This window comes from Chiloscyllium plagiosum, chromosome 4, assembly GCF_004010195.1.
Source record: "Chiloscyllium plagiosum isolate BGI_BamShark_2017 chromosome 4, ASM401019v2, whole genome shotgun sequence".
NCBI lineage: Eukaryota > Metazoa > Chordata > Chondrichthyes > Orectolobiformes > Hemiscylliidae > Chiloscyllium > Chiloscyllium plagiosum.
This window is the reverse complement of record NC_057713.1, coordinates 83,314,097-83,329,363: the sequence shown is the minus strand read 5'-3', so window position 1 is coordinate 83,329,363 and position 15,267 is coordinate 83,314,097. Positions and strand designations below refer to the sequence as shown.

The 15,267-nt window shown below is 39.1% G+C and overlaps 1 protein-coding gene across 7 annotated transcripts in view; it reads left to right on the top strand.

Annotated features, from left to right (window-relative positions):
* Nucleotides 1–15,267, top strand: part of ubr5 (ubiquitin protein ligase E3 component n-recognin 5) — a 169,365-nt gene that overhangs the window by 101,998 nt on the left and 52,100 nt on the right. For all 7 annotated transcript variants that reach the window (XM_043688521.1, XM_043688517.1, XM_043688519.1 and 4 more), the window contains 5 exons: nucleotides 7,497–7,620; nucleotides 9,236–9,333; nucleotides 11,037–11,182; nucleotides 11,509–11,600; nucleotides 12,726–12,872. In XM_043688521.1, coding sequence (XP_043544456.1) covers nucleotides 7,497–7,620; nucleotides 9,236–9,333; nucleotides 11,037–11,182; nucleotides 11,509–11,600; nucleotides 12,726–12,872 — 607 coding nt within the window. The remainder of the gene's footprint in view (nucleotides 1–7,496; nucleotides 7,621–9,235; nucleotides 9,334–11,036; nucleotides 11,183–11,508; nucleotides 11,601–12,725; nucleotides 12,873–15,267) is intronic.

The window sequence follows — 15,267 nt, the reverse complement described above, 5'->3', positions numbered from 1 at the left end:
TCCTAGTCAACAAGTGATTGAGCTTTGCAAATCTTGTGATCATAGGGAAAGTTCATTAAAACTGATCCTGTTCCAAACTAACTTGACTTGTCTTGCTTCTAGCAAATGTCAATAAATAATAATCACGAGGAAAAAAATCTTATGTTAAATTCACAGCTTTGGTCATATGATACCAAGCTTATAATATCCTTATTGCCAATTTTCCTGAGACATCAGATCTTTGAATGGAAATGCTATATTGGGGAATGGAGTAGATTAAAATTATTTTAGTTATATACGTGTCATTAGATATATTACTGAAAACAAATTGTATTGTTACTTTAGATATTATTTTTTAAATCTTACTATTAATGTATTGAATGCTTATATGCAAAAGAGAGAATTTAAAAGTTGCCAAGTGAAAAGCGATGTTAAACTTTCTCAAATCATTCAAGTTGGAAGAAATAACGACTTATGCAGAATATCTAAGAAGCGCTCATAATTTCCACGCTTAACCATGGACACTGACACCTTTCAGCAACTCTGGTCTGGCTGAGATCACCTAACTCTCGGCACCAATTGGGGAACAGAATATGTGAACCTCTTGATGGGAATGGTTCACCTATTTTATTAGTCGTCAGAGCTAGGAATGATTGTCGACTTTGTCACCAATTACAGTCTTAACCAATTTAATTGGAGAATGTAATCGTTTTCTTGTTTCTGCACATTACAAAGTTAGATGTTCATAAACCATGGTTTAACTTTAAGATGCCATTTTGAATGTCTATATTTTTTAGTTTCTGTACATATCCAAGGTGTTCTTTTTAAATGCAGAAGTATGATATTTTACCTCCTAAACATTAATAGCCCCTATTTACAAGAAAAATAATTTTTTCTTGTGTAGGGTTCAGTCTTAATTTGTAGAAGTGGTTTTCACACAACTAGCTGACTTCATTTCTAAATGACCTAATTAATTTTAAGGCTTTGCTCTTGTCTGGAATTTCATTCTGGAGGGAATAAGCTTGAAACCAATAACAGCCATTTTATCGACTCTCATTCCTCTAAAGCCACCTTCGTCAAAAATCAGGCTCCTTGAAACAGGAGTAGGTGGAACAAATATTTCTCATAATGTTCCTGGGTTTTTTCATACCATTTTCTATTTTGTATCTTCCTCCTCTTAAAAACTAGTTGTGATGTACTTAGAGCAAAGTTCCTCATTGTTGCATTCTTAGATTACATTTTGCTTTTATATTTATTCATGTAATATTGCTGAGTCTTTCTAAATATTAATTTATTATGGTCTCCTATAAGACCATAAGACACAGGAGTGGAAGTAAGGCCATTCAGCCCATCGAGTCCACTCTGTCATTTAATCATGGCTGGGCATTTCAATTCCACTTACCCGCACTCTTCCCGTTGCCCTTAATTCCTTGCGAGATCAAGAATTTATCAATCTTAAGACATTTAACGTCCCAGCCTCCACTTCACTTCGTGGCAATGAATTCCACAGGCCCACCACACTCTAGCTGAATAAATACCTCCTCATTTCCAATCTAAATTGACCCCCTCTGATTCTAATACTCTGCCCACGGGTCCTTGTCTCACTGCCTAACAGAAACTACTTTCCAGCATCCACCGTTTCTAAGCCATACATTATCTTGTAAATTTCTATTAGATCTCCCCTCAACCTTCTAGACTCTAACGAATACAATCCCAGGATCCTCAGCCACTCGTTAGGCCTATCATTCCAGGGATCATGCTAAGTGCCAGTACGTCATTCCTGGGGTGTGGGGCCCAAAATTGGACACAGTATTCCAAATGGGCCCCTAACTAGAGCTTTATTAAGTCTCAGAAGCACGTTGTTGCTTTTATATTCCAACCCTCTTGGGATAAATGCAACATTGCATTCACTTTCTTAATCATCAACTCAACCTTTAGAGAATCCTAGACTAGCACTGCCAGATCCCTTTGAACTTTGGCTTGATGAATTTTCTCACTGTTTAGAAAATAGTCCATGCCTGTATTGTTTTTTCCAAAGTGCAAAACCTCCCATTTGCTCATGTTGAATTTCATCAGCCATTTCCTGGACCACACTCTTAAACTGTCAATCTTTCTGCAGCCTCCCTATCTCCTCAGTGCTACCTGCCTGTCCACCTAACTTCATATCATTGGCAGACTTTTCCAGAATAGCCCCCTCAGAACTCTAGGATATAAACCAGGAGATTTGTAATGGCTATCATATTCAACTCTACCCCCGACACTCTCGAATTGTTGGGATATTACTCGTGTCTTCCACTATAAAGGCTGATACAAAGTACTTATTAAGTTCTTCAGCTATTTCCTTATCTCCCACCACTAGCCTTCCAGCATCAATTGGAGCAGCCCAGTGTCTACTTTTGCCTCTCATTTGTTTATGTATTGAAAGAAACTTTAAGTATCATTTCTAATATTACTGCCTAGCCCACCTTCATATTTGATCCTCTCCTGCCTTATTTTGCTCTTTATTATTCTCTTTTTGTAGCCTACCCAATCTTCTGATTTCCCAATGCTCTTGGCTGCTTTATAGGCTCTCTTTTTTCTTTCCTTTGATACGTTTCCTGACTCCCTTTGTCAGCCATGGCTTTCTAATTCTGCTGCCCCCCCAAATAATTTTTCTTTTCTTTGGGATGAACCTCTGTACTGTGTCCTCAATTACACTCCGAAACTCCTGCCTTTGTTGCTGTACTGTCTTCCCTGCTAGGCTCTGCTTCCAGTTGATTTTCTTCAGTTCCCCTCTCATGCCTCTATAATTACCTTTATTTAACTAGCACCATTACGTCCGATTTTGTCTTCTCTCTTTCTCGCTGCAGACTGAACTCTACCATATTATGATCGCTGCCTTCTAAGTATTCCCTTACTTTAAGATCTTTTATAAAGTCTAAGTCCAGAATAGCCTGCTCCCTTATGGGCTCCATCACAAGCTGTTCAAAAAAGCTATCCTGTAGGCATTCCAAGAATTCCCTTTCTTTGGATCCACCAACAACATTATTCACCCATACGCCTGTACATTGAAGTCCCCCATGATCACCGTGACCGTGCCTTTCTGAATGCCATATCTATTTCCTTGGACGTCTTGCGTCCTGGTCCTGACCACTGTTAGGAGGTTTTTGGTTTTTTTGCCTTTGTGGTTCCTCAACTCCACCCACACAGACTCCACATCATCTGACTCTGTTGTTCAGTGCCTTAGATTTAATTTAATTCTTAACTAACCGGGCAATCCCGTCCTCTCTCCTCCCCTCTGTCTTTTCGATAAATTGTAAATCCTTGAATGTTTAACTACCAGTCCTGAACTCCCTGCAACCATGTCTCTGGTGCCTATCACATCATAATCATTCACGGCGATTTGTGTCGTCAATTCATCTACTTTGTTACGAATACTACGAGCATTCAGGTAAAGTGCCTTAATGCTAACTTTCTTACCATTATTAGAGACATTGGAAATCATAAGATGTCCTAAGTTCCTTTTTGCTGTATTCTAAGTCTGCCTCTCGCTAAACCCACTTGCACATATGTTGTCCTGCTGCTTAACTTTCCATTTAACTCCATACTCCCTATCGCTTTTGCTTTCCGTTCCACCTGACTCAAGTTCAAAGTCGTACTGACCACCCGATTTATCCTTTTTGCTAGAACACTGATTCCATATCGGTTCAGGTGGAGACCGTCCCATCGGTACAGATCCCCCAGTTCCAAAACTGATGCCAATACCCCAAGAAATAGAATCCCTCTTTTCCCACACCAATCCTTTAGCCTCATGTTTACTTCCCTAACTTTCTTATGCCTATGCCAATTGGCACATAGCATTGGTAGTAATCTGGAGATTATGACCCTTAAGTATCTGTACTTCAATTTCCTTCCTAGCGCTTGATAATCCACAAACAGGTCCTCCACCCTAGCTTTGCCTATGTTGTTAGCCCCAACGTGGACCACAACAACTGGATCCTCCCCCTCCCGCTCCAATATCCTTTCAAGCCGGTCAGGGATGTCCTGCACCGGGCAGGCAACACATCATGCGGGACTCCCAATCCAGCTTGCATAGGATACTATCTGTCCCCCTAATTATAGAATCCCCTATAACAACTACTTGTCTTTTTGCTTCCCCCCTCTTGAATGGCCATTTGTTCCATGCTGCTGTGGTCAGCTGGCTCATCCTATCTACGGCTTTTTCACTCATCCATACAGGGAGCAAGAATCACATACCTGTTGGACAAGGTCAAGGGCTGAGGCTCCTGCACTCTTGAACTCAGAATCCTGCCTACCTACCTCACTTACAGTCACACCTTGTTGATTCCTGAACATTTACTAAATTTGAATTACTTAATCTACCGGGTGTGACTGTCTCCTGAAACAGTGTCCAAGTAACTCTTCCCCTCCCAGATGTGCTGCAGAATTTGAAGCTCAGATTCCAGATCATAATTCTGATCTGGAGTTCTTCCAGCAACCTACACTCGGTGCAGATGTGGTCACTGCCATTCACAATGGGATTAACCAGCTCCCACATCATACAGCTATAGCATATCACCTGTCCAGCCATAACTACTCATTTAATTAACTTTTACAGTGTTTGCAATCCAGAAGTAGATTAAGATTCAGAACTCTCTGCTCTTTTAATTTGCTGGAGGGAATTATACAAAAAAATGCCTTTATACTGTGGCCTATACTAAGTTCTATATTTTTCATGAAACATAATTTGTGCTTAGACCTTTAATCAAGTATAAAACTGAACTGTTCCATTAATCTTTCAAAATAAAACAATCTGATGAATAATTTTACATGTCACTTTAGAATCTGTACAGATTTTGCTGAGCTCTTGATATAATTTATGAACCCTTTCAATCTTTTTTCTGCCATTGATGAGGAAAGAGGGAAAGGAACACTGAAATATTACTTGATAATACAGGCCCAGTTAAATTTGCAGAAATACCCCAGTAATCTTTCTGCTGTATGTCTTGACAAACTACCTGACCTAATTCTCCTCATTGTTCCTTTGTGTTCTAATTGAGTCATTTTGGCTGCCAGTGAATATGGGAGCACTGTCCCATTGTCTTATTTAAAGGCAAATGTTCCTTTAAGTTTTTTGTTTAAGGCATTCTTAGCCATTGGTTGTAAACATGGTAACTTTTTTAAATTGTAGGATTAAAAGCAAATAAAGTGGCTGATATAAACTGAAATGATAGTACTTTGGAGGAATGGAATTTGCAGTATAAAAGTAAAATGAGGAATGCATCTGTAATCAAGTTACTAATTTAGAAATCAGAATGTGAGCATTAAACCAGTATGAATTTATCAATGGAAAGTAAATTAAAAATTTCAAATGGAAGAGGAAAACACTAATTTTTGCAATTATAGGGCGGCAGTTAACCAGGAGTTATTGACCAGTCAGCCTGACATTAGTATTGGGGAAAATACTAGATTCCATTATAAACTAATTAATAGCTGAACATTTCAAATATGGGATCGGACACAGTTACCCTGGATTTGTGAAAGGCAAATCATGCTTGATGCATCCACTAAATTCTTCGAAGATTTAGATTGTAGAGTTTGATGGGAGCCAATGGATGTGGTTTATTTGGACATTGGACATTCCAGACAGTCCAGCATAAGAGATTGTGTGAAATTAAAGCTCTCGGAGCTGGAGGTACTGTGTTGAGATATTTAGAAAGCTGGTTGGCAGATGGAAACAGAATAAACAGGATCATTTTCTGAATGGCAGGCAGAGACTTGGGTATCTCGGGGATCGGTCCCCAGGACCCCAGATTTCACAATGTATGTCAATGATTTTTATGAAGGCACTTAATGTAATATCACCAAATTTTCAGTGCTCCCAAAGCTGGTTGGGAGGGTGATTTGAGGATGCAGAGACACTTCAGTGTGGTTTGGACATGCTTAGTGAGTGGGACAATGAATGGGAATTGTGCAGTGAGACCCAAGTGTCTTTATACACCAATTGCGACACGTAACCATGCAGAAGGCAGTCAAGAAGGCAAATGGTAATTAGCTTTTATAGCAAGAGCAATAGAGTATCTGACATTTACAGCATGGGAACAGTCCCTTTGATCCAATTCATCTATGCCGACCAGATATCCTGTATAAGTCAAGTCCCATTTGCTAGCATTTGGCCCATATTCCTCTGAACCTTTCCTATTCATATACCCATCCAGATGCCCCTTAAATTTTTATGGTTGTTCCAGCCTCCTCCACTTTCTCTGACAACTCATTCCATGTATGCACCAGTCTCTGCATGAAAAAGTTGCCCCTTGGGTCCCTTTTAAATCTTACTCCCCCCCCATCTTAAACTTACACCCTCTAGTTTTGGACTCCTTCGGCCTGGGGAAGAGATCTTGTCTATTTACACTATCCATGCCTTTCATGATTTTATAAATGTTGAATACAGGAGCAATTATGCAGAGTCCAGGTGAGACCACATCTGAAATATTGTGTGCAGTTATGGTCTCCTTATCTGAGAATGCAAGTTGCCGCTATGTGGAAGGAGTGCAGTGAAGGTTTACTAGACTAATTACTGGGGTGGTGGGACTGACATATGAGGAGAGATTGAATCAGTTAGGTGTATTTTCACTGGAATTCAAAAGATTAAGGAGAGAATCTCATAGAAACCTATAAAATTCCAACAGGGTGAGACAGGGTCGTTGTATGAATGGTGGAGGAGACAAGAATCAGGGGTCACATCTAAGGACACAAGGTAAAGAATTTAAGATTGAGATGAGGAGGAATTTCTTCATCCAAAGTGGAGAGGCTATGTATGACATTCACTACCACAGAATGTAGTTGAGGCCAAAACATTTTATGATTTCAAGGAGGAGTTGGATATAGCACTTAGGATTAAAGAGTATGGGGAAAAGCAGGAGCAAGCTGTTAAGTTGGATGACCATAATGAATGGCCTATTACAGCTTCTATTTTCTATGTTTCTATATATTCCAAAAGCAAACAATTTCAGTTTTAACATATATCTCTTACAGTTCAAACAGGGTATAATCACTGATCTCGACTAGTTGGACTGAATGATCTTTTTTCTTTGTGTTTTATATATAAATTTGTGTATATTTTTAAAGATTATTCATCTTTGAGACCATTTTATTTTCCAACATAATGTTTCAGATGCTTTGGCCATACATGAGGAAGCTATTGTTCAAATTGCTGAACAGTAATCTTGGGGTTACTGCATTCCTATGGAAGATATGTGACTGGTGTTTTCTTTAATAGCATTGCTGAGACTGGGAATTTGTCACATTTTTATATGTACATTTTTTCCACCATTCAGGCCCAGCACTTTGAAGTTGTAGTTCGTTTCCTGAAAGTATCATTCTTTATCCATTAGATTTATGCAAGCCATGATGAATTAAAATTTTGCGTAAATGTAAAGTTTCATTTGTATCAGTGAATAAACTATGCAAGATGAGAAAAATCTAGTATAAAACTTGCCTTTCTCCATCTTAAAGCAATTTTGCATTTTTAATTGTAGGTCCTTCATCTGAGCCACCTGTCGTGGAATCAAAGGATAGAAAAGCTAATGCACATTTGATCTTAAAATTACTTTGTGAAAGTGTAGTACTTCGACCGTACCTTCGCGAATTGCTTTCAGCCAAGTAAGTAGTGTGTAATGTTTACTGTTTTAAAAATAAATGTGAAACTCAAGATCTCAATCTGATATTAACAACATGTTAAAAAAAAAAAGAAAATTAGTTGAGACTAGGAATATGATATATAATCAATGATGCAATATCAAAACTAAAATTTAACTTGAAGTGTATTGTACATAGGTACAATAAGACAAGCTAGCTGATTTTATTTTATTTTTTGTAATTTCATAAATGGTCATATTAGACATTGGATTTGGTAATGGTAAAGCTCCAAATTTGGCTTTGATGAAATTTGGAGCTTTATCATTATTGGGGCAGGGCAGTCAAGGAACAAATAGTGAGTCTGTATATAGTAATCAAACTTTTTTTTAAAAACTATCATGTTCAAAAAAACATTTTTTTGAGGAAGCGCCTCACTTAAGTTTTTTAATGAAAAACCTATTTACAGAATGTCTTGGAGTATGTTCTTTTGATACCTGAAGATCCTAGTTTGATGTAATTATAATCAAGCCAGATGTAAGATATACATGTGCAAAACCATAAACACTTCCTGTTCCCAGTTGCATCCTTTATTTCAGTATTGTATTCCAGACATTAGCAGAGATAGAAAGCTCCCAATGCAGTCTAGAAATGGTAAGCCATTAATGCTTCAGAATGCAAGGCAATGGTGAGACCACATCTGGCATACTACATAATATCTGGAGCATTGCTTTCCTTTTTTAAGAAAAGGTCTATATGCATCGGAAGTGCATCAGAGAAGATTATTAGATAAATAGAATAGAATGGGAGGGGGACAGCTGAGGCTTATAACTGCTGAGTTTAGAAGAGTAAGAGATGACTTGAATGAAGCATCAGATCCTGAGGGGGTCTTGACAGGCTGAATATGGAAAGAATGATTCTGTACTTACTCAGTACAAATAAACAAATTACATTTGGTTATTTTCTGATCAAGGTTACATTTGGAAAGACTGATTTTACATTTTACAAGGTTGGGTGTTTTTGGAACACTTCCTGAAAAGGTGGAGACAGCAGAGTCCTTGAATATTTTTGAGCTCTAGGTAGATAGTTTCTTAATGAGCAAGGGAGTGAAAGAGTATTGCAGGGAAGTGAGAATGTGCAATAACTGGATCAATCATGATCTTACCAAGTGATGGAACAGGCTTGAAGAACTGAGGGGCTGCTTCCTATTTCTAATTCATAAGTTTGTATGTAACATTAAGATTCTTGACATTGACTTCGACTCCATATGAGTGAATACTTTTTTCTCTTTTTATTTATGTAGCTTCTGGAAGCATACTTCGATAGCTAGCTACAGTTTTGAATTGCAACCCAAACTGTCACGAATGGAAAGATAGTGGAGGACAGGGGACATGGAGAAATGTCGAGTCCACTTGCAAACTCACCCCATGTTCCCACAAACATTTATCAGCAGGGCAAGATAGCGGTCATATGATAGGCTTTTTCCCCCCTCCCTTCAGCAAGGAGATGCTGCAGTAAATAATTACCATTGTTTTTAAAAGTAAAACATTCATTTGCAAGTAGTAAAATTTTAAATTCGTTATTTAAATTACAAATCTTATAGTATCATAACTTTCTTATTTAACTTCATAATCATTTTCAGGGATGCAAGAGGAATGACGCCTTTTATGCTGGCTGTTGGTGGAAGAGCTTATCCAGCTGCGATTACTATTCTAGAAACTGCTCAAAAAATAGCCAAAGGTAATCAGTTTACTAATGTTAAGCAAGTTCAGAATCATAAACTGATTTCTGAATTTGTCTTCAAGTTTTCTGTTCAGTTCAGAATGGTTTGTATGCAATTTATTGAAAATTTGAGGCTTGGCTCTGTACATATGTTCTGATGTTTACCTGCACTGAACAAAGCTTGAGCAAGTTTTGATAGTTAGGAGCACCTTCCTTTGATAGTCATGCATCATGTCATGCTTTAAGGAACAGAAACTTCTATTGTTGACTTGAGATCAGACTTATATTTGGTGATCTTTGTTTTCTATGTCTGTTACTTAGAACAAGAGGCTGTTTTGAAGGGAAAATCTCCAGTGTGAATCGGAATTGTTCGTAAGGTTTTATTAGATTAGATTACTTAGTGTGGAAACAGGCCTTTCGGCCCAACAAGTCCACACGGACCCTCCGAAGAGCGACCCACCCAGACCCATTCCCCGACATTTACCCCTTCACCTAACACTACGGACAATTTAGCATGGCCATTTCACCTAACCTTCGGACTGTGGGAGGAAACCGGAGCACCTGGAGGAAACCCACGCTGACACGGGGAGAATGTGCAAACTCCACACAGACAGTTGCCTGAGGCAGGAATTGAACCCGGGTCTCTGGCGCTGTGAGGCAGCAGTGCTAACCACTGTGCCACCGTGCCGTGTTTAACTTGTGCTACTTTGGCCTGTCATGTTTCTTTGTACTTTACAGAAACTCTGCACTCTGAAATAAAAACTCAAGGCAAGTTCAAATACATGCCAATATTGCAGCAGTTTTGTTAGTTTTGTACAGATTTGGAATAATTGAAATAAGTCATGACTTCATATACATTTCAAAATGTTTTTTGAGGGTAGTGAGTTCTATATTTTGAAGTGTGTTTTAAGACTCCCCAGACTAGGAGAGCCAGAAGGCTTAAACTTATGATGGAAAGACGAATCAAGCTGATGGAGTTATTCTTTTTTGGGAACTAATTGAATCTACTCTTAAAAAGCATGGGAAAACCTGTGGGGTTTGTTTCATGCATGTAACTGAATCGATCTAAGCAAGCACAATAACAAACCAGACTAGTTTCAGTTCAGAAACATTTGCAACCATATTGAAGCTTTTTTCGGCAAAGTGCTCCAAAGCTGGCAGTACTTGTCTTTGGTGAGTGCCTTAATTGTATTTTTCACCTTTTTTTTCCACTCTTGAATACTGATCCAAGTTGTGTTGAGAACTAGTAGAAACCAAAAACAAGTCAACTTGTTATGAGCTGTTGGTGATTGGAGGCGGTGCGGTGTGGTCACTGGGTCCAAAATGTTAACTCTGCTTTCTTTCCACAGTTGCTGCCAATTCTGCTACGTTTCTCCAGCAATTTGGTTTCATTGCCAAACTAGTCTACTGCTTGCCTTTGTTATGGTACGGGCAAAAAAAGATAAAGGATGCAACTGATAGCTGCAATTTTATTGCTCAAGATGTTTTGTTCTTTTTAAAAACTCTTCTGACTGTCATAGGGTTCATTTGATTGTTCAGGGCCACAACTGAAATGTCTTACCTTGTACTTGCATTGTTGAATTTACATTTGTAGGCATCAGGCTCAAATATTTTAAAGTCCTTTGTTTTATTCCCCCAACTCTAGTTGCATAATGCTTTCTGCCCTGAGTGATTTTGGTTAATTCATTGTGGTTTATAAGGGGCATTTTTTTTCTCTTCAGGCGATGTCTCAGGTGAAAAGGAAGAGGATGTATTTATGAGCATGATTTGTCCGCCTGGTACAAATCCTGATGACTCTCCGTTGTATGTCTTGTGCTGCAATGATACGTGTAGTTTTACCTGGACTGGAGCAGAACATATTAACCAGGTATTGAGAACAGATAAGCTTCAACCCAATGTATTCCAACGAAGAAGAATTCACATTGCTTGGATGACCAATCTTGCTTTGGATGTACCTATAAGCAACAACCCCCCCCCCCCCACCACCACCAAATCACTTTATTCTAATATGTATCAGTAAAACATCTTGGAGACTTTTCTACCAGAAAGCATCTATTTATGCAAGTTACTTTTTGTTGTGTCTGTGCAAGTCTTTTCCTACCTGCGTCTTATGCAATGGCCCTGTGTTTAAGTACATTTTACTATCACTTCGTTTCAATGTACGTACTGAAACTTTGTGTTAAATTTGGCTAGGATATTTTTGAATGCCGGACATGTGGATTGCTGGAGTCTCTCTGCTGCTGTACTGAGTGTGCAAGAGTATGTCACAAAGGACATGACTGCAAGTGAGTAACCGCACAGTTTTAATTAGGATGAATATTGTCTCAGTCCTTGTGCTTTTTTTCAAAAGCCAACAATAACTGTTGTGAAAGATGTGAAGATATCCAGAGATGTGCAGGTAAAGTGAATTGGCCATGCTAAATTGCCCCGTAGAGTGCAGGTTAGGTGGCTCAGCCATGGTACATGTGGGGCTACATGGATAGGGTGGGGGTGAGTCTGTGTGGGATGCTCTTTGGAAGGTCTGAGCAGACTTGATAGGCCAAATGGCCAGTTTCCATACTGTAGAGATTCTGTGAAAGCAATTTTATATCAGGACAATAATTAATTAATGTATTTTTAAGCTAATTATTTTTACTGCCCTTTTAAGTTTCTAACTATTAACTATCTGAGTTGGTGTGCAACTTGTTGCAATATACTTCCTGGGAATGCTGAGTAACCAGCTCCTTATGAGACACATGAATAGCTTATTTATTTATTCTTGTCTGTGGGCTTGGCTAGCAAGGTTAGCATTTGTTCCCATCCCTCATTACTCTTAAACTGTGTGTCCTGCTTATACATGTTAGACAGCGTTTAAGTGTCAGACATATAGCTGTAGGTCTGGAGTCTCATGCAGGCCTGGACCATAGACTTCCTTTCACTAAAGGACGTTAGTGAACCAAATGGATCGTTGTGATAACTTACTGTTTCACAGTCACCATTGCCCAGAATAGCTTTAGAATCAAAATTTTATTAATATAAAATCAACTTGATCTCTCCCCAAACCCCACACACTCTCCAACTGAGGATTAGCCTCTGTCACTGTATTAGTAACATGGTAACATTACCATTTAACCATCATCTTCCCTGATTTTGAATGGACTTGCAATTTTCACACTCAAATATGGCCATGATTAACATTTTTGCCGTGTAGGAAATCGTAAAAATGTCTTCTTATGTCATCCAATGATGAAGCCTAATAGTAATTCAGTTTTAGTTCAGTACTAGTGTTAAGTTTTGTCTTTGGAGCATCTGCAAATCTGGCTAAGCGACACCTTTCACATTAATCAGTTATGCCATCAGTTCAGTGCATTTCTAAGATTCAGAAGCCTAATATAAAATAAAATTTTGTGCATGTGGAACTCCATCTCCAGGCTGAAAAGGACATCCCCTACTGCATATTGTGACTGCTGGGAAAAGTGCAAATGCAAAACGTTGATTGCAGGGCAGAAGTCTGCTCGTCTAGATTTGCTCTACAGGCTCCTTACCACAACCAATCTCGTCACACTACCAAATAGCAGGTAGGCATTTTAAATGATGAAACTGTACAACTTGATCTCAACCAGGTGGGGAAAATCCAATTATTATTAGTAACAAATGCATTTTTTAAGGTTACTTTGCATAATTTTACATATTAAACGGTGAAATTTGTGCAGCTGAGCTACTTCATTGTTAGCAATAATTTGTGTAGTTGAGCTACATTAGTGATTACAGAAACAGATCAAGATTTGACTTTATTATATGGAAATCTTCTAAAGTTTGATTCATAGAATATTGCAGCACAGTACAGCCCCTTCGGCCTTCAATGTTGCACCGACCTATGGAAGCGTATCTATCCTACATCATTCCATTTTCTTCCATATGTTTATCCAATGACTATTTAAATGCCCTTAAAGTTGGCAAGTCTGCTACTGTTGCAGGCACTGCCATCCACGCCATTACTACTCTGAGTAAAGAAACTATCTCTGACATCTGTCCTGTATCTATCATCCATCAATTTAAAGCGATGTTTCCTCGTGCTAGCAATCACCATCTGAGGAAAAAGGCTCTCACTGTCCACCCTATCTAAACCTCTGGTTATCTTTGATGTCTCAATTAAGTCACCTCTCAACCACTTTCTCTCTAATGAAAACAACCTCGTCCCTCAGCCTTTCCTCCTAAGACCTTCCCTCCATACCAGGCAACATCCTAGTATATCTCCTCTGAACCTTTTCCAAAACTTCCACATCATTTCTATAATGCGGTGACCAGAACTGGATGCATTGCTCCAAGTACGGCCGCACTAGAGTTTTGGACTGCTGCAGAATGATCTCGTGGCTCTGAAACTCAGTCCTTCTACCAATAAAAGCTAACACACTGTATGCCTTCTTAACAACCCTGTCAACTTGGGTGGCAACTTTCAGGGATCCATGAACATGGACACAGAGATCTCTCTGCTTACCTACACTACCAAGGATCTTCCCATTAGCCCAGTACTCTGCATTCTTGTTGCTCCTTCCAAAGTGAATCACCCATCACTTTTCCACATTAAACTCCATTTGCCACCTCTCAGCCCAACTCTACAGCTTATCTACATCCCTCTGTAACCAGCAATATCCTTCAGCACTATCTCCAGCTCCACCGACCATAGTGTCACCCGCAACTTTACTAACCCATCCTTCTATGCCTTCATCCAGGTCATTTATAAAAATGACAAACAGCAATGGCCCCAAAACCGATGCTTCCGGTACACCACTAGTAATTGAACTCCAGGACGAACATTTCCCATCAACCACTACCCTCTGTCTCCCTTCAGCTAACCAATATCTGATCCAAACCGCCAAATCACCCTCCATCCCATGCCTCCATATTTTGGGCAATAGCCTACTGTGGGGAACCTTACCAAACGCCTTACTGAAATCCATACACACCACATCAACTGTTTGATCACCATCTCAAAGAACTCAATATGGTTTGTGGGGCATGACCTACCCTTCACAAAACTGTTGACTATCCCTAATCAACTTATTCCTCTCTGGATGATTATAAATCCTATCTCTTATAACCTTTCCCAACACTTTACCCACAGCCGAAGTAAGGCTCACTGGTCTATAATTACCAGGGTTCTCCCTACTTGCATTCTTGAACAAAGGGATAACGTTTGCTGTCAAGTCTTCTGGCACTATTCTTGTAGACAATGACGACATAAAGATCAAAGCCAAAGGCATAAAGATTCATCTAATTGATTTGCTGAAAAATAATTCTCATAGCAAGAATGTTGGTGTGCCATAAAGATACCTAATTCTGTTTCCTATAAAGTAAAGCACATCACAGCACAGCCAGGGCCTTATTTAATTTGACTTGGGAGAAATGTGTTTAGATGCTTAACTAGCACAGCTTCTCCAGGAGAATCACTTGACCTGGCATGTGCAGGATCAGGTGGTACCAGTAAATTGAAAAAAGGCAATTTAATGAGCAGTTAATAATTAAGCTTTTGGAGGAATTGGTTGCAGCCAGTCCTTTTACAGTCGCAGAGGAAAGCATTAGTTTTTTTTTACAGTAATGTAAACACTTTAATTTTAAAAACTGCTATATTTCCAAATGCAGTTGTGGTCCTGTGACTGTAAATATCTCGGCAAATATTTGATGCAGTTGTCATAATGATGATTAGGTCCAGTGAAGACTTGAGCTTGCTTTTGACCTGGTCCTTGATTTTCACTGTTAAGTTCCTTATGAGGACTTAAGCATCACAAAGTGCTTATGTTGAACGTGGGCGCAAGTGACTGCATGTGGGTTTCACAGGAATGTTACATTTTGTAGCCTGGCAACAGATTAAAAACCACTTCTGCGAACCCACTGGGAATAAATCAATCGCATTGTGTTCATGTTGAATAGTAGGTATCGGAGATACTGGTTGGTAGAGTTTTCCCGTTTTTG